Source organism: Aquila chrysaetos, chromosome 5, assembly GCF_900496995.4.
Source record: "Aquila chrysaetos chrysaetos chromosome 5, bAquChr1.4, whole genome shotgun sequence".
In the NCBI taxonomy this organism is placed as follows: Eukaryota; Metazoa; Chordata; class Aves; order Accipitriformes; family Accipitridae; genus Aquila; species Aquila chrysaetos.
This window is the reverse complement of record NC_044008.1, coordinates 9,929,957-9,956,107: the sequence shown is the minus strand read 5'-3', so window position 1 is coordinate 9,956,107 and position 26,151 is coordinate 9,929,957. Positions and strand designations below refer to the sequence as shown.

Below are 26,151 nucleotides of genomic sequence, written 5' to 3'. Positions count from 1 at the left end.
CTGAATTAAAGCCTCAAAAGACCAGAAGCAGCATCACTTTTTGTGTAGATTAAAGGAACAGGAATTTTAAAACTACATTTCTGCCTAAAAATGTTTTATTTGTCAACGTTAGAGATAAAATCTCATTTTGCTGACTGAAGGCAGCTAGAATAAACCAGAACAACTTGTACATTTATGTCAAGGACTTTCTGGAACTTTGTGTAAAGCTGTGTTCACTGTTCCCTTCTGCATCTTTCCACAGAAAGCAATTCTGCAAACACTAGTACAGTACCTCATTTTATAGATCAAGAACAAGATTTTAAAGTCACAATAGCTTTTTAAAAATCTTATTTTATTTTTTATGAATGAGGTCAATGCTCAGTAACAGTCAAAAAAAGCAAATTCAATGCTAGGAGTTTCAAGGAAAAAAATAAAGAACAAAACCAACAGCATCTTTATGCCTCTATAAAAGCATGGCACTTCTGCATTTTCAGTACTTCATGAAGTTACAGTCCTCTAACTTAGAAAGCATACAGCACACTGGAAGAGATATGAAGAAAAGAAGACTGTTCTCAGTTTGTTCTAAAATGAGAAACTGGCAAGTAGAAGGTTTAAAACAAAATAAAGTGATGTTCCTCACATATTACAATTTGTAGGGCATGGGATGTTGTGGATTCTTAAAATATATGAGCTCAAGAAATGCCAGTACTAATTCATCAAAACCAAGTCATTGAAAAGCATTAAATACAGAGATTCCACCCCTGGTTCAGGAAATCCCTGAACAACGAGTGCTGGAGCCTGGGAGACTATATCACTAAGCACTGCTGCATGCTCGCCGCCTTATTCTCTTCTACTGGCATCCATTATGGGCCCTTGTGAGAACCGAGATACTGGGCTAAATGAGCCTTTGGTCTGAACAGATTTGACTGTTCTTATGAAATGAGGCAGAGAGAAATTAGGTAATTTAGCCAGGAAATCTATGCCAAAGCAAAAAGCTAATGTTCTAGTTCCTGAGCCTTGTCCAGTGCCATAAACAAAAGTATATAGTCCTGCCTCAAATCCTAGTAAAGCTAAAGGCAACTGAGCTTACTCAGCACATGCAAAGCTATGCACAACGTGCCAAGTAAAATTGTTAAGGATCACTTGTGATGGGAAGAGTGCATCAGCCTTTGTGTCCAGTTAGCCTTTAGTCTCCCTGTGATTCCCAAGGAATATCTCTGTTGGGTTCCCAATGCACGGACGAATTGCCATATGCAAATAGCCACTTGTTTTTTATTCACTTGAGTTTTACAAGAATTAGCCTTGGAAGCAAAAAATCCCTCTTACAGATTTCCAGCTTTAAAGCAACTTAATATTAATTAGCTAAACAATCATAAAAACAAAAATTAAAAAGAAATAGGTCATTTAACTTAGAATAAAGATCAGATAACGCATACCACAAAATTTCATAGGGAGAGATAAGTTTGGGGTTTTTTTAAGTGACTTTTATGATTCATATACAGTCAGTAGAGATTCACGTGACAATATTATTCTAAAATGTTCCCATCACATCCAACACTTATTAAAATAATCTAATCTGTTTAAACATATTGGAGGGAAGAAGAGCTGGTATGTAATTATCTCTTTCCCTAAATTGTTCTTTGATTTGGTTTCAAGGTTCAAAGATCCACCCAGTTTTTGTGTTAATAGCCAGCACTGATGTCACTGGGAGAAACAGAACGGAAGATAGAGGTGGAGGTTGAATTTGAAGATAAATTGAATAAAAACATTAGAAACCACTGGATAAGAAAAGCAAACAAACATCCAATAAGTCCACCTCTGGTTTCATAACTCTTCCTTGTTTCTTGATGTATCGTAATATCCTTCCTTTCCCTTTTTAATCATGCAAACATACAGCTGTCTTTTTGAACATTTTTAGACTCAACTTCAAGTGCCTCACTTGATACCATATGTCACACATTTCCTCTTCTTTTTGTGAAATGGCTTCAGATAGAATGGTTTAACCTTATTTTCCTGCTGTCTGGATTTTGTCTCTTGGTATTCAGAAGCCTCTTTCTATCTTAAATGTCATTCATTTTAAGTCGTTTCATCAAATTTTGGTCACAGGTTTTAAATTCTGCACCATTAATCTTCTTAACTAATATAAGAAGTTAAAAACTCATTTATTACAAATTGTACCATGATGAGGATACGTGCCTACACAGAGCAGCTAAAGGGCAGTAGAAGATTCCTGGTAGAAAATTAGTAAGTGTAAGCTGCAAACAAGAAAATGAAGTGACAATAACAGGATGTAAAATAGACCAGACTTGCTCTGCCTTACAATGTCCAGATACTTTTTTTGTTTGTTTGTTTGTTTTCTGCTGCATTTCTACCTTTCTACAACCTCTGCCTTGCCATCACATTAGTTTTTAGCCATTTATATAATTTTCAGCATGGGGATTTAATCTACTGTCTTAGATGACAATGTCTAAGGAAGAACACCAAATGCTTCTAGTAGACTTACATGTCAAGAGTCTGAACATTAAAATCTAAGTTTAACAGCATACCTAAGTTCATGTTTTTTCTGAGGGCTGGTGTGGATTGTTTCAAGCTGGATAATAATTTGCCTCAAATCTTGCACAATTGAATTGTATCTGAAATTTCATACTCCTTCCTGAGTTCCCTTCTTGGATTCAATTTGGATAATTTTTTTCTTTCTAGTTCAGAGAAATGCAAATCAATATCCAGGAACTTTTCTGAACTGTATTGCTTCTGAGTGACTGCCTCATTTTATTATTTTTATTTCACGGTCATGAACATCCCAGGTACTACGATAGATGTGAAAGATAAGCACTATTTCTGAAGATGCATAATTCTCTCCATTGACCAAGGATAAGGCTGGATAACTGTAACAACTGACTATGTTTCAAGTGATTTAAATCAGGTAAAATAACTTCTACCCTCTGAAATTAGGCTGCAATCTAAGTCTGGAGGGAGTAAATTATCTAATACCAGGAAAGAGTAAAATACTGAAAGTCTCAGATCCTCGAGCATACTTCCCTGTTGCCATCTATTCATCTTTCTCACTGTCTTTTTTCCTCCATTTCATGACCCAGTGTTCCCTGGCACTATAAGAAACCCCAGATCTCTCTCCCTTTTGCCTTCAGAGGGTCCTGCCTATGGAGAGCCTATGAAACGGAAAACCAGTTTGTCCTTTTGAAGCATCTAAATGCAGAAAGACTTCAGATTTGGTTTTACTTTACATATATGAGCAATCTCCCTGAAAACAATGAAATAATTTGCTTAAGTTCCTTCTGAATGAGGTTCTCAGACTGCTTTTCATAAGTGTGCACTTAAATGCATAGGTAATTAATGCTCAAATTTGACAGATTGGCACATAAAGCCTAATCCCAGCTCTACAGGAATCAAAAAGTAACCAGTCATCACAGTGCATCAGAGATTTGGCTTTAAAAGCAACTTTAAAAACAAATATGCAGCTCCCATATTCTTTCCCTTTGTCTCAAATCACTGAAATCTCTTAAAAAAAATATTGCAATCTCTTTTTAATGAAATAAGTTGAAAATTTAGCTATTGCAACTAAATTCAGCATTAAGTTTCATTCCTTCATCTATGTAATGATAGTGGTAATTATTCATGCTTATTTTTATAGCTCTCCTCATCTCACCCCTTCTCAGGTGGCTAGTACATTTAAAATCCTCCTTACAGCAGTCACTAACCTTCATATCCAACCTTTATTTCCCTGCTTAACATACTGGCTTCTACTATAACATTGCTTCTACTCTTTAGGAAGCTTCTGGGTGAATTTTGTTGCAGTTTCTCATACCCTTTTTTTCAAATTTTACTTCAGTCTTGTCAGTCTGGAGGAGTCCAGTGATTTAGAAGAAGTAGTGCCAAAAGAGAAAAAAGCAAGTAGGGAAGCTTGAAATACTCATTGTGGCTATTTGACTACAGAAACATATACCCATTTTAGGGGCTTTTTTCAGGTAGAAGATGAAAAAAAGTCATTTTTCTAGAACATAAGTTTGAAAAATGAGAATAAAACCCCACTTATACTAAGATGTTAATAGACACCAATCTTGTCAGTAATTAATTTGGCCTGTAGTACATAAAATTTGGAATTGACCAACATTAGAAATCTTGAAATAAGGTATGCTCATTTGAAATAGGCATTTCTTAGAAATTCTTAGAAGCACTTGAAAAGACTGAAGTCCATTAGAAATTATTACATATTATTATTATTATGAAGAGTTTAAATGTTTATTCTGAGGTACAATATTCAATTTCCCGTCAATTTTTTTTCCATTCAAGGCCTCAGGAAAGATTGAGGAGACATGTTGTCTTCAAAACTTTGGCTTTTTATTGTTTTTATACATCCTTCTATCTTTATTTTTCTCAAAGAAACTTAAAATTACTTTTAATGGCACTTAGATTCTTAAGCACCCCATTGAAGATGAGACTGAAGTTACTAAACCAGATAAGCACCCATGAATATGATGCCTTTGATGTTTAATTTACATTCCACTAGTTAGGTATGTAAATATGAAAATTCAAATTCAGGTATAAATTTCAGGAGTAGATTAAAATTGTTTTTCTGGTATCTTAAGTCGAAAACTAAAGAAAGCACTTAAGCCTGTTTTTAAATATGGTCCCTGTAAGGCACAACATTTAACCATGTAATCTTAAATCCTTAAAAGCTATTGCAAATGTGGTATTTTCCTGACTCAAGACCAGTGAAAACTAGAAAGCCACCAATGAAAAAAGGTTTTTGCTCCAGTTTAACTCTTGCAGTAATTGAAATCCTTGTTAACCCCAAAAGATATTACTTTTATCTTTTTGAGAAGTTTTAGAAGGGTTAAGTCTGGATTTGTTTCTGACCATACTGCATACTATCTAGAAAAACAACTAAGAAAGATGCTGTAGATGTAAGTTGAAAAAACCCACCCCTGTTCTCTTTATTTTTTCCACCACAGGAAAGATTTTGGACCAAGATTTGATTCCTCTTACTCAAATGGCTAATGTGGCTCATGAGAGTAAGTCATTGCTTCATATGAGTAAGATGTCAGGCTTTTTGGAAGTAACTGAAATCTCCAGCTTTTCTTACTGTCTTCTATTATCTGTTTTAAAGTATTTCCTTATTTATTATCTTTAATACCCCATGAAATATACTGATTGTAAAAATAATATCTAAGTCATTAAGTGTTATCTAAACTACTTGCTGCAATGTCAGCTAAAATAAATCACATTTTTTAAGGGATTCTATATCATTCTTCTACAAAAAATAACAGTCATTTTCCTTTATTTTCTTTTAGCCCTCTCTTTAAGACTTTTATTTTGTGGTTCTGATATGTGACTGTTTTTATAATGTCAGGAAAGTACCTTGAGTTAAAAAATTTATTGTGCTATAATCTTTGTACAGAGAGATTTAGCATTTCTTTAACCATCCTTTACACTGTAGTCTTACTATCTCCCTTCAAGGTAATCCTTTTTACAGAGGGTCATGGATTTTCAGTGTCTGCATGAAAACACATTTGCACAAAGAAATAAAAGCCAAATTCACAAACCTACAAATGACAAGCAGAAAAGGCTTGTATTCCAGCTTGCTTTCCTGCAAATTCCTTTGAAAGGCTAAACAGCCTTTTAAGTGCAAGCACTAATCTGCAGACTTGTATTGCTATGTTTGAATGTAATGAGAGTCCAGTAAACACATGCACTCCATGTCAACACAGTGAGCTCAGTTTAAGAGCAGCTTATTTTCAGTTACTTTCAGGCAGCTAAAACCAGACCTGAAATACCACTTTAACTGGAATGAGAATGCCTGTGCAGGGATTTGCATTACCTTAGTGAGACATTCACAACTGTGCTTATAGACAATGCTTAAGTCATGCAGAGAGCTCTTCCACGATCAAAACTTCCACTGTCTTGTCCAAACTTTCCTTTTTTGGCTCCTTTTCTTGACTGAGGTTAAACAAAGTCAGCTTTCCCCATTACTGTTCTGTTTATCCCCACCAATCTTTGAGAGAATACATAAACCTTGTACTCGTGTCTGAATCATTTATTACTATATTATGCTTGTTGGAAGAATCTTTGTGGCCTTATTCCATGTTAAACGATGCCCAATCTTTCCATGTCCTAAATTCGGTATGAGTTTCACAGCTTTTTACTTAGGAATCAAAATTTGTGATCTAGACTAAACTCTACTGACTTCAAGGGATTTGTTCTTCAGTAAGTATTCCAGGAAAAGACCTAGGTATAGCAGTAGTAGGCTGATGAAGACTTACCCTTTCATTACTCCCACACTTGAGTAATGAAACCAGATCCCTGTTTCTTATAACAAAAGATGATGAAATGCATAAACAGAAAGGTTTCTTAAAACAGAATAAAATAAATTGTTATTCAGAAAAAGTAAATTAAGTTAAGCGCCTCAACCAGCTATAATTAAATTCAATATGCCACCATGACTATTGTTGATATACCACCTTCATGACCACTGATGCGTAGCCAAACAGAAAATGAAACTTGGATCAAGTAAAGGGAAAAAACAACAGCACTATTGCTCTGGAGTTTTCTGCTGTTTGACACATGGTTTGTATTGTAGGTGCACTCATATCCCTTATGAAACCCTTTGCAAGCTTGTAAACAAATGTTAGCTACAGAGAGTAATGTTGACTTGTAGAAATGGCAAAATGCTTTCAGGTTTCGTGTTGGTTCCATGCTTCAAACAACCTGGAAGTATAGGATGAAATGATTAGAGAGTTACTGCTTTGAAAAATTAATCAATGCCATTTGTTTTCTGATTACACGTTTACTGGTTCCTAATTAAAAAAAAAAATCATAATTCAGGGCAAAAGAACACATTGGAAGATAGTCTTCCTCTCTTAGACTGTTTTTTTCCTAATCCCCCTTTAAAAGCTGTTTCCAGGTCTAGAATCAGGCTGAGTCAATCAGTAGATATGCTTTTACCGTGCCCAAGAAGTAAAAGTCTGTATTATCTGAGAAGCCACAGCACAGAAAACTGACCAATTCTTTGAGAATCCCAGTATTAAGACTTTCTTCTTTTTTTTTACACTTACATTTAATAACTTTGTGTAGGCTTGGCCCTTATGTGTGTAGAGGGTCTTTGAAGGGCATCTAAAGATTATTCAGTGGACAGATAGCTCCATCATTGCTATTTAGCTTGTCTGGGGATTTTTTTGGCCCAGAGACATGGGATCATTTTCACATGACAATGACTGAAGCTTCATCTTTCAAGAAATCTGGATTGCAGAGAGCAAAACCAATTAAGGCCGAACCACTTGGCCTCAGCAGAAGCCTGAGGACTGGAGAAGAACCCATAACATTGGTGTCATCCTCAACCAAAATGTGCAGCAGCTTTGCATATCACTGATAAGATGGTGCCACCACTACTAATTATCTCACTGGCATAAAAACACATATCATAGCATAAAAAAGGCAGATTTCTATCAAGAATTCTTCATCTTTCCTTTTCTTCTGCCAATACTTTCCTAGCTGTGTTGTGAGCAAAGATTTCTGCAGCATGAGGCAGATTTTTTTTTCTTTTTTTTTTTTCTGTTTTGTCAAAAGACATGATCAGGCAAAACATTTAAGTAAGGGTAAACTTAAGGTATGTGAATAATTTCATAGCCTGGAGCAAGGCCAATGTTTCAGGACAGCAGAGATGGGAACTTTACACCTTCTTGCTTACATATGAAAAGGTCTCAGATTAATGATCTATTTATCTAGTGGATAGTTTCTCTTTAAACAAAGAAAAAAGCAGAATATACTGTGTATTTGTCACTGCCAGTTTGCATAATGCTAGGAAATTATTTTTTAAGTCAAAATCTATGAAATGAGATTTCAATCCAGCATGGAAATTAGGGGGAAAAAATAACTTTCTCTCATTTCTGTAGTGCTCCACTCTGTCACTGGTGTTGCCCATGTCATATTCCCACTTGAACAGGTGATGAGAAATGTTTATATCCAGATCAAGCTGCTTGCTCAACTTTCCTGGTGTGGTATATATTAAACACAGAAGAAGGCAGCAAGCTAGTAACCCCTGAAAGCATCCTTCTGATGAGTCAGACTGAGCTGTTAGCAAAACTCTAGTCGCTCGTTACCAGGCTTTTAACTCCACGTAGTGCAGAGGTGTGAAAAGGATCAAGTAAATTTTAATACTTCTCTCATCCTGAGCAGTGCTACTTGAGCTTTGCACTCACGCAGCACATGGAACGTGACCATGATAATTTTGACATTCCATTTCTCTTCTGCAATGTTGTCCCTGTTCTTTTTAACCCAATAGCATAAGCAGTATTTTACATATAAGAACAACCAGGATTGTTTTATGTTTAAAAACAAATGGGCATATCTTCAAGTCCTCAGCTTTATGCCACCAATCTTATTATACATTTACATGCCAGATATTCTGCACATATAATAGATTACTACAAGGCTGATATTTAATTTCCTTAATTAATTTCATTGTGAAGGCATGTTTGAAACCACATTACTGAAGGATTCCTCCAAGGTAACCATTTAACAGCTAAGTAACCTTTAATTACTTTGCTGTAATGATACACATCTAAGACAGATATTGTTATACTGTGACATCTGAGCACTTTAACCTAAAGGTAGTTATTAGCACTCCCATGCAAGATTCATTATGGATCATATTTCATTAATGGAGAGTATTGTGTTCTCATCTGATTATGTACTTGCAAACGTTTATTAACATATTTCCCTGAGTGTGACCATGTTGCAACTCAGAGGAATCCATAGATTTTCATAAATCATGTAGCATTTCTTAACTAAAATATATGCAATCATACAATAGAAAAGTTATATGACAGCTCTTCTGGAACTGTTCGATACATACACTAAATATGAAAAGAGTTGCTTAGGACTGGACAATGTATATAATTATGATTAGCTGTCCAATATTTGAAAATGGAAGAATTAAAATGCAAATCAATGCTGTACTGCAAGAATCACTAGTTGTGATTTATATCACTACAGGTGAGAAGACAGTCCAGACTTGTAGATGACTGCAGATGTACACAAATTAGAATAGATTAGATGACATAGCAAGTCACTGCCAATTCTAATAGACACGAATTCATCATGATACATTTATTCATTCTGCACAATACCTCTTTTTATCTAAGTTTTCCAGTGGTGACTGGTTTTTCATCCAATGTGTTTCTCACATTCTTTCTGACTCACTGAGCTAAAGAAAAACCACATTTTAAAAAACAAAGTTTCCTTCTGGGAATAAATAAAAATAACCATATGTGATTTGTCTACAGCAAATAATACAGAAGCTGAAGAGAAAGAAAAAAAACCAGGTATTAGCTCGTCTTTTCTTTAGCTCCCAAGTAATGGTGGAAAGTTACTCACCCTTTTCCGATGAAATTAGTTACTTCGGAAAGAACTAATTTACTCAAAGTCCACAGAGGCATGAACAAGTCAGAGGCATGTATTTCATCTGAGTCAGGTCATAGTCACTAAATTATTTGTCTTACATAAACGAGGGAGAGGTGAAGGAAGGAACAGAAGGACACAGTACATTTTCCTCACAGGAATGGTATTTGAGGGATGATACAGAGATTCTGTATGGTTTATACTCAGGAGCTCAAAGAGAAACCAGCACATTTCCAAACAGACTTGCTGAGTGCCACAAACAGAAAGCAAGTTGTTACAAACTATGTAAGCTAGAACTGAGAATGAATGGAAGAGTAAATAATTTTTTTTCACAACTGACTAAGTGGTTTTATTCTTAGATTTTGAGGACAGACAGAGTTGCTGTGATCACTTAGTCTGATTTCCAGCATCACACAAGCAGTAGGCATATGGGACAAGCACAAATATTTAAAACACTGCCTGTTTCAGTACTATTCTTAATCTCCCACAGTCTTTCAGCAGTAAATTGATTAACTGTTCATAGCAAAAGATATATGGACTAATGTATAACGAAGATAATTATTTATGCCTATGCACTGCTTTCACGTCTGTTATTTTTAGATAATTTTATGCACAGTCCCATGTTCCTTCTGTGCACAAAATACAATCTGTCTAAATTCCTAAAACTGGATTTTCTTCCTGCAGACAGGTACTATTGAAGCAGTCAAGCTGACCAATGGACTGGGTCTCTATTCACAAAAAAGTATTCTTTAAAGAAGGATGAAGGATTTTCTCTCCTGTAAGACTTTTAAGATCTTGAAATACCTGATTGTTAATCTATCTGTGTCATCTTATGCCAGCAAAACATGTGATGCAAAAAGATGAAAGGTTGTATACTGATAAAAAACATTTTCTTTATCCTTTGTAAAGGTACTTAGCAAAGTTAGAAAGTGACACAATGGTTAAACTGTATCTGCTCTTGTTTTGCAGAGATCATTCCTCTTGGAGCCATCTTCTCTGTGTGTATGGCATATATGGGATTAATTCTCATTTGCTTTCTTACAAGGTTCAGTAAATTCTCTCCTTAAGAAGCAAAGTACTAATTACTAATCAAAGCATCAATATTTAGCATTATTTTCTTACTGAGCTATGGAATAGTGGAATTTTATGATTTATGAACTTAGCAACAAATTTGAGACACTCTTTGTATAACACAGAGCAGAGAAGAAACTCAGTTTCAAAATCTTGTAAAGGCAAGGAGGCATCTGGAAAGTATTTGAAAGCTTTTTCACATAAATATGAGTCTGTACATAAAAATGAGGATGGTCAAGATAGCAGGAGAAGAACAATTATTTCCTGTTCCACCAGGCAACTTCTGGAAATACCTATGTACTGCTGTTTACTCACAGAAATAGTAGCTTCACCTACAGTTGCTCTGCTTTTTATCAAAGGAGAAATAAGATTTAATCACTGTGGAGAAGCCAGTTTTGTCATGCCAAATGCATCTGTTGATGAAATAAAGAGATGTATAAGGAGCTTGGAAGCACACCAAGGGGGCCTCCCGTTGTGGAAAGTGACTTTTTTCTTTCCTGAATCTGTTTGAAAGATTGCTTTTAAACCCATAAGTCTTCTCATCTTTCCTTTGGGGAAATGCCCCTTTTCTGGGAATTCGGAATGAGTGAGACTCTTACAGCCAGAAGCAACATCAGGAGGAGGTTTTGAGGAGAAGCTCAGGCATGAATCTCTCCATCATTGCTGAGCAGCCTGCGCCGTGGCCATAGACAGCCTCTCTGGGCCCCTTCCTGGGACTAACCACAGGCCAGTCACCGTGCTGAGGTACCACTAAGCTTACACAACGTGAACATGCAGAAATTATACATATTAGATCTGTCTGAAAGCATGGACATAGGTAGTGTTTTCAGACTCGCATGTAACTTCCGAGAGTTAAATATATCCTACAACCTTTAAAAATCAGGCCTGAAAGACACTTCACAGCACATCAGCTCTCATCAAATTTTAGACAAATTTTAGACCAGTGAAGTTAGTTAACATCAGTAGGCTCTTGGTTAGGTCCTCACGTCTGAATATTTAATATAACTGGTTAGTTTGCTGTTCTGTGTTTCACAGCCCTGTGGCCTGTATGTGGAACATCACCCACAGCTAAAACCTGCTGCGTCGTGACCTTGGTTGTTTAAAGACTATTTGACAAGATGTTTGTACTGAACTACAAACACAATACAGTCACTTCCTTCAGAGGCAGAAATCACACTTAAAATATGATTCTTCTTCATGAGGTCAGCCCCTGTCAACTGGAGCCTTGTGACGTGGATCCCACAATGAATAATGTTGCTTTGATGCTGATCTATCCAAATCTGAGCTCAGTAACTCCTTTTTTCAGTTTTGCTTCCTCCTGCGCCTCTAAATCAAGAAATAATTCTATTTATAAGTCATTTCCTCAATTAAGTCAGTCTATACTATAGGCTGGCTTTCCACTGTTTTTATTACATTGGTTTCCCAACAGATGGTGGTTTGTTATTTTATTTTTTTCTCCCCCATGTTGGTCGAGAGATCAAAGGATTCAGCCATACTTGTCTTTTGTTTCAGGAGGTGTGTGGATGAAATTTTGCATATGTTGCATGACTGTGAAGTTGGGTTAATGTTTTCAATTGTTACTCTAACAAGAGGCAAATGCTGAACTTCTGTGCTACTAGAAACATTATGGGCTCTATTGACGAACGAACCTAATATTCCCACCCAGAAAATTGGATCAACATCTTAATGTGATTGCCATCTCTCTTAAAAGTACAATCTAAGTCTGTAATGAATTAGGAAAACTGTATCATCTCATGGTAAAGTAAGGTAATCATGTGCCAGTGGGAATATTTACATTGTGGAAATAAATAATTCATCATAACATCCTTTAATTGATAGGAGAAATAATGAACATCCAAATGCAAACAGTGTGTGTATTTTCAGCTCCTCTGGTAGCCATTGCTGAAATTAATTTTCCTAAAGCAGACACAAAACTCTGAGTCATCACTCTAACAATGCTAGAAATTAATGTTTTTTTCTGTGACTGTACAAATGAAGAGTGAACATCAGTCTTAGTTACACCAGTATAAGTCATAAAGAACTTCACTGAAGACAACTAGTACTAGGAAAAAACACTCCACATTTTAAAAAAAGAAATCAAACCCAGATCCTAAGAGTGTCTTTAACTTGAATCACTCATTATCTGAGCATATTGAAAGTTACCCATGGTTTTAAGACATGGACTCACAAAGCAAGGCATTGCATGTGGTATAAGTGAAAATCCACTCAACGGTTCTGCGTGTGCACGTGTGCACCCTCCACTCTGCGCATTTACTTCCATGGAGGTCTTTTTCTATCTCACTCTTTTTTTTTTTTTCCTCCCCTCTAGCAGCGTAAACAAAAGTTTTCCCACAGTTCTGAGACTCATTTCTTTGAACCTAATGAATATGTCGACTGGCTTTAGTTTCTTATTCATGGAAGTCATTCAGCTGTGGCATACTGTATACAGTTCTCCACTGTAATCAACCAGCATTTCTCAGCCACAGAAGGCGAAAGCCATGTACGGTGAGGGAACAATGGTCTTCTCAGTTATCTCAGTGGAAGCATGCTAGTGCATAGATTCCTCTCATTAGGAGGCAGGGGGGTCAAATTTGACACTATCGTTCACACCGGCCCCTTTTTGCACTGAGAAAATCTAAAAAAAAATCTGTGTTAACAGTTACTTTGTGTGAGTTGTTTTTTTCAACAGTGGAGGAGAATATGCAGGATCTTGCTACTACCAAGCTTCATTCTGTGTCACTGAAGGTCTGTAGTGATCAGACCAGATCCACGGAAACACCGATGCTCTCTACAGAGCATATCCTTACCAGTTCTCTCTCATCTCAGGGAAGTTTTCAATTAAAACCAAACTGTAGAGTGCTGGAACATCACCTGTGGAGTGACTTTCATTTACATTTTCTTTAAAACATACGTATAAAGTAATATGGTTCTGGAGTTGATTTTTTTTTTTTTTTTTTTTTTACTTAGGAATAAACTGGGAGGTCTGCCATAGCAATTTAGATATATTTATGAAGTCCTAAATAAAAGTTAGTTACTGAATAGCTGAACTGATCAGACTTGAATAATAATAAGGGTTTCATTAGTGGTTTCTGCTGTGCAACAAATGGCCCTTGTGGCTGTAAATTCCATGTCTTTGTTCTGCTTCTCATCATATCTTATACCTCTCCTCTGTCTGACTTACTAAAGAACTGTGCCTCCACTTTGCCTAAACCATTTAAGTCTGTAGACTGAGGAATAAAGGTGAAAAAATAAAATAGCCAACCACACTGTTTTGACTTGTGATAGTTTAAAACTTGATTTCATTTCCTGCATGTAAATGTTCAACTTGTAAATCTCAGAGTGAACCTCAAACATAATTACTGACTTTCTGTCACTTTAGACATAAATAGATTCCAAATTGCTTAGGTGTAATTAGGAAATATACAAGGGCAGGACTGAATGCATTAAATGACAGCTGAAAACCTATGATGTTCACAGTTCCTGTCAATGATTAAAGCATGAGCCCTTTACTAAATACTTTCCCCCAAAAAATGATATTTGTACTGTATTTGAATTTTAAGATACTAAGCCAGATCCTTTGCATGCATATGATTTGGAATAGTCCTATTCTTACAAATATACCTTTACGTTGGTAAATGGAAGATCAAATGGATCAGCAAGTTGTCAAATATTCAGCTGTCATAAAGGCATGTTCTTCTTAATTGAATATGTCAGGGTAATGAACACTAGCTGCAAATTTAAATTATTATACGTTTAACTGTGTGGTTTACAGCAAAATTTTAGTATGCATTAGAATTTGTATTAGGAAATCGATTCTTATCTTGTTAAAATAAGATACTTGGAAAAAAATCTCTTTCAAAATTTTTCTCTTCATTGTCTCACTTTGCTGAGGATGAAACAGCTGTAGCGCTGCGTAGACTTTCCCAACAGCGAGGGGTAGGAAAGATGTCAGCCATTGCTGCCATGTGTGCTATTCAGTTGAGAGAAGTTTACCTCATAAATTAAACTATTCTGACAGCTAAATTATCGCATAAAGCCTAATAGTCCTACTTTAAAGGATCTACTCTGGAAATAAATTTTTATTGGAATTATATTTTGCTTGGGGATGACAGGATGAAGTTTTGAAAAATCTGAGTTTTCCTGGTTTAACTTCTCTTTTAGCAAACCAAGTGTTCAAAATACAGCTAAAGTCAAAGGAGATCTGTAGTGTATTCAAAGACAGGCCTTCATAAATAATAGCATTTAACCATGAACCTGATTAATATTTGTTTACAAAGGGCTTTATGGAGTTTTTCAAAAAGTCTTTTAAATAGGAGTCAAGTTACCTTTTTATGGTGACCTTCTACTTCTGTAACTTTATCACAAGATAATGCCACATAACAAGAGGTGCCATTTGGGACATAGCATTTGGCCTGCAAGAAATACGTGCTTCTGCATGACGGTGCTTAAAAATGTGCAGAGCTTCCAGCAATACATCCTGGTTTCCTTACAGAAATATTTGTCAGACCTTACCAGAACAATTGCCTCACTTAGGTTGTCCTATGAGAAAGGACTGTCATGTTCTCTGTCCCTTCCCTGTACTCCTCTTGTAAATATTGTCTTCGGGTTATTTGAAAATTCCCATAGCATATTCCTTCGCAACCAATTTCATAGTCAATTATGGCTTGGAATAAGATTTATATTCTATATATAACTGTATATAAAACTATATACTTCCAAAATGCTAGGAAGGTTATAGCTATGCCAAGATTTATTCTTTTTAACAAGTGGAGGTAAATTGTACATCTGTGTGTATCGGTTTTGGCTGGGATAGAGTTAATTTTCTTCATAGTAGCTGGTGTGGGGCTATGTTTCGGATTTGTGCTGGAAACAGTGTTGATAACACAGGGATGTTTTCGTTACTGCTGAGCAGGGCTTACCCAGAGCCAAGGGCTTTTCTGCTTCTCATACCACCAAAGCTGACCCAAGGGATATTCCAGACCATATGAAAAGCTGGGGGAAGAAGGAGGAATGGGGGACGTTTGGAGTGATGGCGTTTGTCTTCCCAAGTCACCATTACATGTGATGGAGCCCTGCTTTCCTGGAGATGGCTGAACACCTGCCTGCCCATGGAAGTGGGGAATGAATTCCTTGTTTTGCTTTGCTTGGGTGCACGGCTTTTGCTTTACCTGTTCAGCTGTCTTTATCTCAACCCAAGAGTTTTCTCACTTTTACTCTTCTTATTCTCTTCCCCATCCCACCGGAGGGGAATGAGTGAGCGGCTGTGGGGTGCTTAGTTGCCGGCTGGGGTTAAACTACGACAGTGTGAAAAGCCTGATTTTATGCAAAGAGTTTTCACGCAGGGTAGCCGAAGGGACTGGAAATTGATGTCATGTGGAGCAGCAGAAGTGATGGTTTGCAGACCCAGCAGCCTCCAGAGGAACCAAGCCCCTTTATTTTGTGATGTTGGCCACTGACCCTATGAGATGCCTGGAGAGATGTGTGGCTGACACTGACTATCCTGTCACCTGCCATCCTCCACAGACAAGAACATCAGTATGGCAAAACGGTCCAGCACCTGGGATTTCCCAATATAGCAGAAATCATTACTCTGCTTTTTATGAAACACAGTGAAGTATATCAGCCTTTAAACATCTAAGAGAGATTTTCTTTTTTCCCATGGCAAAACTACCCAGGTGATTGAAAGAAGTGCTCTAAAAGATGCTTATAAGCTAGAGATCAGGTTCTTCAGTTTTATTTTCATGTACTGTAGCAACTGGATATCTAGTGGTTTGAAAGGTTAAAGCATCTCTGAACTAAAATAGGCTGTTAATAGTCTGTAAACTAGATCTTCCTGTATTGGCATTTCTCTGTGATTACAGTGATACTTAGAACGGCTGTGTCACAAATAATAGTTCTATCACAGAATTGTTATATCACAAATGAGAATAATCCTTTAACAGTATCCTTTTCCTTCATATTTTGTCTATATATTTGGTAAGCATATAAATGCCATATAAAGGTATAATTAATTAGCTGGAAAGCAAATTAGCCTGAGGTGATTCTTAACTTAAAAATCATTTGCTCAAATGTTTCACTTAAAAACCACAGGTCAGAATCTTAACTGATGTAAACTGACACAACTCTGCTGTCTTCAATGAAGTTACGCCAATTTATGCCACATCTGCTACTACTGAACTCAATGTTTCACCCTGAATTTTATATTAGATAATGAAACACAACATATTTTTTCTACCAGCAGTAGCGCTGGTCCTTCAAGTAATGTGTTCCTTCAAAGTCATTCTCTTTGGAAAAAAACTGCTTTTCCATCACTATATACATATATTTAATATATATAGACTTATATACAGACAAAAAAGACAGATGCATAAATGTATCAGAACAGGATGTCCATTACTTAGCAAATGCACTCAAGACCTCTTCTAATGTGAAGTACAGAAGGGATAAAAAAGGTCGAAAGTATAATTCAGCAAAATTTTATGAGTTGAAGCAAAGATTTTTAAAATACACAGAGTCCGGAAAAAGCAAATATGTTACAGGTGGTAGTGTTATATAACTTCATATGCAATAACTTAATGTTTTATGTACATCATAAATCTGAACTAAATTTAGAGCTTCTTTATTGATTAAGAATGAGAAATAACCTGCAAGTAAAGTGATCCCAGATCTTTTAAATTCATCCAGTTAAAAATGAGTTTTAATCTGTCGGACAATGACAAGAAATTTGGAATTAGGAGACAATAAAAGAAGCTGGGTTAGTTCTTCAGACAGCATCTATTGATTTACCTCTGTTGAAGAAACCCTAATGTAATCCTGCTGAGGATCTGGCAAACAATTTTGTACAGCTCTTGTAATGCCTGTCTGAGCATTAAAAAAAAAGGTTCTATAGGGCATTCTCTATACCCCCACTTGTATGTAAGGGTTAAGTAAATGGGAAATCCTGTTCTTTCCAAAACAAGACTGTTCCCTGCTGGTTCACACAAACTACCCCAAAGGGAGCCCTGGGGAAAGGGAGCAGGGCTCCTTCCCCCTGCTCAGGCATGCACTGGCAGGTGCATTCTGCATCCTGTTGTGATTTTCTAGTGGGTTTAATGCACCTCTGTGTCTCCCTGCAGTTGGATTTGTTCCTTTCAAGCACAGATCTGACTTGTGTAATTTTGCAACCGTTAAGTACAACATTCCTACACATCCAATCCTGTTTCCTCAGAAGTCAGTGGGAGCAGAACATCGCTTTACTAATTACTTTCTTATTTAGTCTGGTAATTGGTTTCTTGCATTATATTGCGTTATGTGGAGAGAATGCCACATGTTGCCTAAGCCCGGATCCCTGAAGTTGGTGTAGGTGTCTGTGTTAGGTCATCTCAGCTAAACTCAGGCATGTACAATATAGACATCTGCATATGAGCCAGTTTGTCCCATTCAATGAAAGTACAAATATAGCCTCTCCAATGGATGACCTCAAGCTTTAAATTAGGCTCTCCTCAGGTATTTTCTGCGTATACGCATGCTATGTTCTCTCTAAATATGTTCTTTCCTGCTTACTTATGGCTTACGTGCTTAAAGTCTCTTCAAACATCAACTTTATTCTTCTCTCTAAATACTGTGGTTGTTCACTTACACATCTGGAATGGATTTAAGTGAAGATTAGTCTGCTTTACTCCTTAGACTACGGTGTAATTCACAACATATTAGGTTGTATACATTTGTGCAGATCATTTTTAATCAGATGCACAGCATGCTGTTCATATCCTTTTACCTTTTTATTATTATTTCTGATACTGTACTTCATCAAACTCAATTAGACCTGCCTAGTTTCATCACTAGAAATGGTTTTCTTCAAGTATGGAATGGGGCTGTGATACGCTGCTTCATATCGAAGAGATATTCAACAGATATAACAATTCATATTCCCATTACTTTATGACTGTCACACAAAGTAATTTATTTCCTTTCCCTAATCATAAAAATTGTACCATATTGCAGCCTCCTGCAGCCTACTCCGATTGCTTTCAGTGTTTTCGCTATCGCTTGCCACTCTCTTCTTTAAATTTCACTTCTCCATCCTCTTCAGTTTGGCACACGCTAATTTCCTCTCCTCCACCGGACTCAGGCAGGTGGGTTATATTCAGAGCTCACATAAACAAGCAATCTTATTAGACAGTAGGTACATTCCCTGACTATTCCCCTAATCAGTTCACATTTACCTCTCTAAGTGCTTGAAAAATAAATAAGCAGATGGTGAAGTCAGTTAATTTCCCACAAGTGTTGCGGCAGAAAAGGAATCTTCAGGAAATGTTTTAGATGGCAATTTTTTAACTCAAAACCAACTGCTTGCCGTTGCTTATACTTTTTACCTTTTTTAGTATGCTAGGAAGGCATAAACTATACATGATACAGAAGCAATGGCCCTTTGACACGTCCAGTGCTGCTGTCTGACATGACAACGTAAACCATCTGGCTCTCACAGATGCAGCGTGCAGGGGTTAATATTGTATCCCCCCATCCGTGGTGTCTCTAATAGCTACTGTCAATCAAGCACCCTCCTCTTCCCCAGCTCCGGGAGGAGATGCACATTTGAAATTCCTAGGTCGTATGGGAAAGGAAGGAGCAGGCCCTAGCTGAGAGACAGAGACAGGCCAGATTATTTTTCATTGCAAACCTAATAAATGTATTTATGCGCCTGATTTTCACCTTTGCAAGGGACAGAACCCAGGCTGACTGTCAGATTTGTCAAAGCCTGAGCAGAGGGGGTGAGTCCTGCTGCCTCCTGCCTGCCCCACTTTCTCCCTGCGTGGGCAGACCCGGGCTGAGAAGGCAGTGACCCTCCTGCACAGCTGTCCGGAGCATACAGAAACCCGGGCCACTGGAAGGGCAGGTGAAGATGATTTCACTCATAGCTTAAGTATGAAAAGGAAATCAAAAGCTAACAGTGTCCGAGGCAGTTGAGGTAAACATACTCCTGACTTCCCTGGTTTGCAAAGGTGAAACCAAGGGTCATGAGAATGATTCAGGCACGGGGGGACTAACAAACTTTCTGCATAAATGACCAAAACCAGGAACAATTTAGATTTTGTTTATAGTTAGGGACTGCTAGAAAGAAGCTAAAACAAACATCCTCTTTCAGCTCCAGGGCCAAACACATCATTGACTCAAGACTTTCAAAATCTGGAATGTTAAACCAAGGTTGGATCTGGCCTCTCATCTCTGATCATCCTTTCTATAAATCCTTGATAAAGTGTGTGTTAGTTTTATGGTACAGTCATAAAACAGCCAAATGTAGAAGTAAATGACCTCATACCAGCTATCTCTCTGCAGATAGATTCACTTGGCAGATAGCCAAGAATTGATTGACACACATCTTACGGAACTAGAGTTAATTAATATGTCTACCAATTCCCAAATGGATCTCAGGAAGCAGAGAATCTGTTTAATGCGGTAAGCAATGACATACTGTGTGTGGTCAAGACACAATCACTAATTGCCAAGAATGCATTCTGGAATAAAGCATTAAAGAATATGAAAAAAACCTTTCTACTTTGCAGCTCCTTTATCCCTTCAAAACCTTATGCTTAGAACATTTTAAAGACTCATGTTTCAAATATCAAAAGACATTATTATAGGGAAAAACAGTTGCCAGACTATAAATTCAACACTCAAAAGATCTGTTAATTTTTCTACAAGAAGAAATTCTGATTTTTAAATAACTGAGGCCTCATTCATTTAACAATGATGTCTTTATTTTCAGGGAAATCTGCAAACCTGAATTGCAAAACCGTAAGGTAACTTGAAAGAGCTGTTCTTCAAAGATCACAGAAGCTACAAGTAACACAGCTATGGATTCACTAGTAAAACATATCCATAAATTAGTGACTGCTGAAAACATATCAAGAGTCTGGTTGCTAAACTGAAACAGTCCATCGAGCAATACTAAGGTAAGCCAAACTGAAAACAAAGTGAAGTGGACTAATGTATATTACATGCTCATCTTGTCAGGAAAATAGAAGATTGGCTTTTCTGGAGAGAAAAAGTATTGAAAACCAGCATAGTCCCATTGCTTTCTGTGAGTAATACTGTTTTTCACCAGGGAAGCCATGCTTATCTATTTTGTTATGATGACCTATTTCATTATGACAAAACAGTACAAAAGCTACTGCAAGTTCTGCAACACTAAGCAAAAATCAGCAAGCTACAGGTTAAAAAAGGGGGGAAAAGAGAGAGGAAAAGTGATTTATTTTTCACCAAGAAGTAAGGAAACAAAACCTAGGTCACATATGAAAAACTGTCAGTGTGTTAGGACAAATCTGAGAAGCGGGATTTACGAATGTGTGACACTATTTTAATTCCCAGCTGGGAGAAAGCTGCCACGATGTCAGACTGTACTGACTGGTAGGAGACTAAAGGACAGAGCTGGCCCCAGAATAAAGACACAGGCTGCACTACCCCTCTCCTAGCTGGTATCTGTCCTGACCAAAAAAAAGACAGTGCTTTTAACTTCATAAACCAGGTAGAATGGCTTACTCATATTTATTTAAGCCCCTGGGGGAAAAGATGCTGTGTAGGGGAGAACAGTACAGATTCTGCTGTGATTTATCAATCAGCACGTCAGCACCTGAGTCAGGAGCAAGTCTTACCAGATCCACTCACCGAGACACAGAAACTAGTGAGAGTGCATTTTGGCAGGAAGAGATCATGGCTAAACACCAATAAAGATTAAAAAGAGGAAAAAGAAAAATATTGTTTTAAGATAGTTTACCTCAGGATGGCTTCCAACTTCAATATAGGTGCAGACTGGATGAAAAGCCCCTGTTCCGCAAGCGTACAAGTGGGTTGAATTGTAAGCCTTAAGCACTTTGATGAAATTAGCACATTCTCTCTGCAAAGAAAAGGGGGAAAAAAAATGTATCCACAGAGTTAATTCAGTGATTATGACTAATGGGAGCTCTTCTGTGTTAGGGAGGTATGGCTGAATGAACATATTTTAAAAGTGTCATCATTTCATGCTCTTTATGAACTTGTTTATTGCTAAGCATTTAATAAATAGCCTGATATAGGTTATGTTTTTAAATATCTTTGGTTGCCATTTAATAAAGCATCCACCCCTGAAGGAGAGATTACACAAAAAAAATTCCTAATTTTTGTTTCAGACACGTTTCATCTTCGTAATTTATGCTATTGCCGTGTTTGTAAGACAAAACCCATTTATAGAAATGTGTCAGAATGAAATAATGAAGAAAAATGGACCAACTGTTTGCTTGTATTCAATTAAGTAACAATTAGAAGAAAGATGGGCCAGATGGAAGGAGTTGATGAAAAACAAATCATTGATATAACATTTCTAACAATAAGATGAATGTTGCCTCACCCCTATTGCCTGTGTTTAGGGGCCAGTTTTACAAAGATTAATACATATGTTAAACTTTAATGCAATTATTGACAGCCCCTAGAATGTAAGCTTTGCAAGACTTGGACTTTACATTTTCTACCTAAGTAAATTATACGTCATGAATAATTCTAGTTCTCAGCAATTAAAAACTTAATAGCAACATTAACAGTCCCTAGTACAAACATTATCTGTTATCTGTTAACAAAATGTCATTATTAATGGCTAACGTTATTAAAATGGAAACGTCTAACCTGAAGTCAAGATGTCAACTTTTTCCATTTATTTAATATTTTGTTTCAATCAGGTCTAACAAGAAAATAAATATGTCAATGCCTGTGAATCAGTCTACTGACACAATTACAAATAATGGATTTCAAATAGGAGAGGAATAAGAACATTGACATAAAATAACCATTTCCAGTAAAATTTCTGTTTGAAATTAAGGAAACTTTTCTATCCATATTTGATGACTTTTTTGGTACAGTACTCAGCTGTACCTCTCCAAGTGGACCAGGGCCCATGGAAACACCACCTGAGCTACCACCTCCACAGAAATCTCAATGACTGGCATCATCCGTCTCTGTAACTTGCTTGCTAATTAAACCAGATGATACTCTCAAACACAAAATAATGGCTCTGCCAGGAAAATGCATGTGCAATTTGAGGCATGCCTTAGGCCACCACAGGGAAAAGCAACAAACTTACACAGATAAAATACTGATTCCCTGCCTTACACAAAGGACTGTACTGAAATGACATTGCTCTTCCAATTTTATTGTTTATTTGCATAACAGATAATGGCAATGTATTAAAAAGAGCACCCAGAGAAAAGCATACAGAATCTTACTACATCCTTGGCTTACTGCTGATTACTTAAGTTATCTTTCCAACTGAGATGGAAGAGAAAACATAAAGATAGTTAAGGTAATCCAACAGGAAATTGAAAGAAATAGAGATGGATGTTACCAGGGGTCTCTCTCAATTCTTTCCATTCTGACCTTTCTTAATAAAAACACACACAATTTCTGCTGCATATGTATTCTTCCTCCCACACATGTGTAAGCATGAACATACATTTATTATACATATATGTATCCACAGACTGCTTTCCACTGTCACAGTGGCACAGTACTAAGAAAATACCTGGCATAAATCATCAAAATTACAATGTGTGTTTCGATAGTGTTCTTAATGCTGTTGTCCTTTGTTCCTTTTAATAAAAGAAATATGGGAAAACCATGAAAGCGTGTTAATAATTCAATGCCTGCAAGAATAAAAATGGGCAAATTCATATAACATTAAAAATGAACAAAATTGAAATAGAACCTTTCTTAAACCCTGCTATTCTGTGTTTCGGATGGAGCACCTGACTTTGACTCTACATAATTCAAAACTGACCAATGATTTGTGCATTATTAAATAATTCAGAATTTTCTCACTTAGAGTTGTATCTGGCCAAATTTAATGACACTACTGTTTCAGCAGGACTGTGCTTTGCCTTGTCTGGTTTGATGTATCATGATTTAAAAAATGCCTTTGTGGTCTACTACTACGCTTTATTAAAGCATTCAAAAATTGCCTACCTGAAGAACATGAAATGTTAGAGGCCAGTGGACGCATACCTTTGCAAAATGCTGTGACTACATGGGCTAGACTCACAGCCAGTGTGAATCGGAACAGATTCTGCTGATTTCAGAGGAGCTATTCTGATTTACAGCAACACGCCATCCGTGACTCTATATGCACTTGCTAAATACTGTTCAGCTGCTTATCTATAATATACAGCAAGAAGGTATTAGATAGCTAATACTCTAAAGGTGAGATGGAAAAACCTACTTAGGTTAGGGGCAGAGATTTCTTTGATTTCTATGGATGGAAATTAAGAAATATTCTATCATCAACTTCACTGGATTATTCCAGATTAGCCTGGGGGGGAATTAACTCTATCATAGCCATATTTGTGCTTCAAGTGTACAGGATTGATAGTAGTGTAAATGCATTAATATCAGTAAAGTTACTCTGGAGTTATAATATATTTCCAAAAGCAGATTTGGCTTATTCATTCCTGCTTTTAAGCTCTCCTTAATTCCTTGTACAACATGTTTTTTACCATAGATGTCTGAGAAATACACAACCTAGTTAAACAATGGGGAAGGTAAATACCTACAGCAATAAACCTTTTGACTATGACAAATAAATTTCTATAACATTTAAAGTTCCTAGTCCAATTCAGACTGCTCTTATAGATTCCCTGTGTTTTATAGCCGCATAAAGGAACCATTAAGGTCTATTCAGTAAATTCTCATACACCTCCCTAACAGATTAAGTTTCTTTATATATTTTACATGGTTGTAAAAAAATAAATAAAGAGGGGTATTAAACCACAATAAATGACATCAAAGTAAAGTTACAGTTCTGATTTAAGCCCTTGTCAACTCAGGAAGTTCAAAGTGAAGTTTCTGCTCTGCCTGGGAGACGGTGCTATTCTCCCTGGAACATTAGCAACAGGAGCATTGATTTCAAACGCAGAGTAATCAGATTCCTTCCTTTGCCTAATTGTGCTCAAGTACAGCTGCACAGGTACAGCGTCATGGGTGGAAATGTTGTACCTGTGTGTTTGATATTCTGAACTTAGCAAGAGCTTGCTTTGTGATGGTGAATATTAGGTTTTCCCAGTTTATGCGGCTCTGGGAAGAAAAATCTTCCCATAAGTCTGTAATATACCACCTTTAACAGCTTTGAATGATTTGCTCGGACTCTAGATCTCAGCACACATGTACGACGAAGAAGAGGTTCTGACTGGGGAAAGTGTGTGTACACTGAACGCAATTTGGGTCCGTCACCACATGAGACTTGGGTGACTGACTCCCGTTTTCAGCCTCTGTTTCCCCATTCCCACCCTCACGGCAAGGCTCCGACAACAGCATTCAGGCACCGCCAGTTGTGAAACCTGGCAGAGAGCTCTGCTGGTCCCGATACCAGTGGCTACGTCAACTCGACTACAAAGCAAGTCCCCGACCCCCTTGGCTGGAGGCCTGGAATGACTTGGGTGTCTCCAACTGGGCTTGTCCCGCTTGGCAGCAGCGTCTCCCCTCGCCAGACCCCCGGGCCAGCGCTATATTGTTAGTGTGAAGGCCTGTGCCAGCAGAAGGAGGCATTTCACTACATGATCTCAGAGTGTAAGGCACTGGAAAGGAGACAAAGACAACAAAAGAAATGTAGTATCTCGGTAAAATACAGCAGACGGGAGAAAATATCCACCGGAGGAAGAGGAAGTAACCCAGAGCCAGAAGCTGTAAGGAACAAATTGTCAGGGAATTTAAACACTGTGTCTGCATGTGAGTTCAGCCCCCCAGTGCCTTTGTATCCATTTTCACTTTCCCCAGGGAAGGGATGTTGTTTAAAGGGAACATAGTCTGGAGATATCCATACCCTTTGAATATTGTTCTTCGTCAAGTAAAACAGCCAAAGGAAGAAAATTAGAGTTTTAGAAATTATTTTCCAGGTAGAAATCGGGGTTTTTTTCATATGTGAAAGCAGGGTGGTGTGGGAGCCTAAAATACTTTTAAGCCTAATAATGTGAATGAAAATGAATGCAAGGTTTGCAAAGTTCTCCGTAGGCAGGAAAGTGTTACTTGGATGGGTTACGAAAATAAATCTTAAAGAAGAGGAGCACTGGAATCACCATAGCGAATCATTATAAATTTTTCCACCTAATAATCCTGTTTATTATAATGGGCAGCTTAATATCAGGAAACTTTCCTTGTCTATATAAAGCTGGTTTATGCCCTAAAGCTTGAGTTTATTTATACATACATAGAGCAGGAAGCATAAGTGATTGCATATGGTACAGAATGATTGAGGTAGACATTCAAAGTGAAAATTAGGTACATCATGAGGGAGTTACTGCAGTCCTCAAAACCCTCATTCATTTATCTTGCCTACCCCTGGAGAGGATTAATCTTCATTTATATTTCAATAAATGGTATAAGTTTTCCCCAAGAGCTGTAGGTTCTGGCCTTGTACAGAAGTACCTCTACCTTAAAATCCAAGCAGCTAAGCCCCTACATCATGTCTGAGACTTTTTAGCGTAGCCTGCAAGGTCTTCCTATCCTGACAGAGGGAACTTCTTTAGATAGCTACTTTTTTATCTTTTTACAGTGTGACTTCTGGATCTGCTTCTGCAAACAGTCCTGTGATAGCACGATTGTCCATACCCTCCAAAGAATGGCCAAAGAAACGGATCATGCCCTGGCTCTGCCACGCGTGGTAGCTGAAGCACTCACCCCAAACGTAAGGCACAA

The 26,151-nt window shown here is 37.3% G+C and overlaps 1 protein-coding gene across 4 annotated transcripts in view; it reads right to left on the bottom strand.

Moving 5' to 3' along the window:
• The window catches only part of SEMA3A (semaphorin 3A), a 335,619-nt gene that overhangs the window by 79,981 nt on the left and 229,487 nt on the right, over positions 1 to 26,151 (bottom strand). For all 4 annotated transcript variants that reach the window (XM_030015370.1, XM_030015368.1, XM_030015367.1 and 1 more), the window contains one exon: positions 21,218 to 21,337. In XM_030015370.1, coding sequence (XP_029871230.1) covers positions 21,218 to 21,337 — 120 coding nt within the window. The remainder of the gene's footprint in view (positions 1 to 21,217; positions 21,338 to 26,151) is intronic.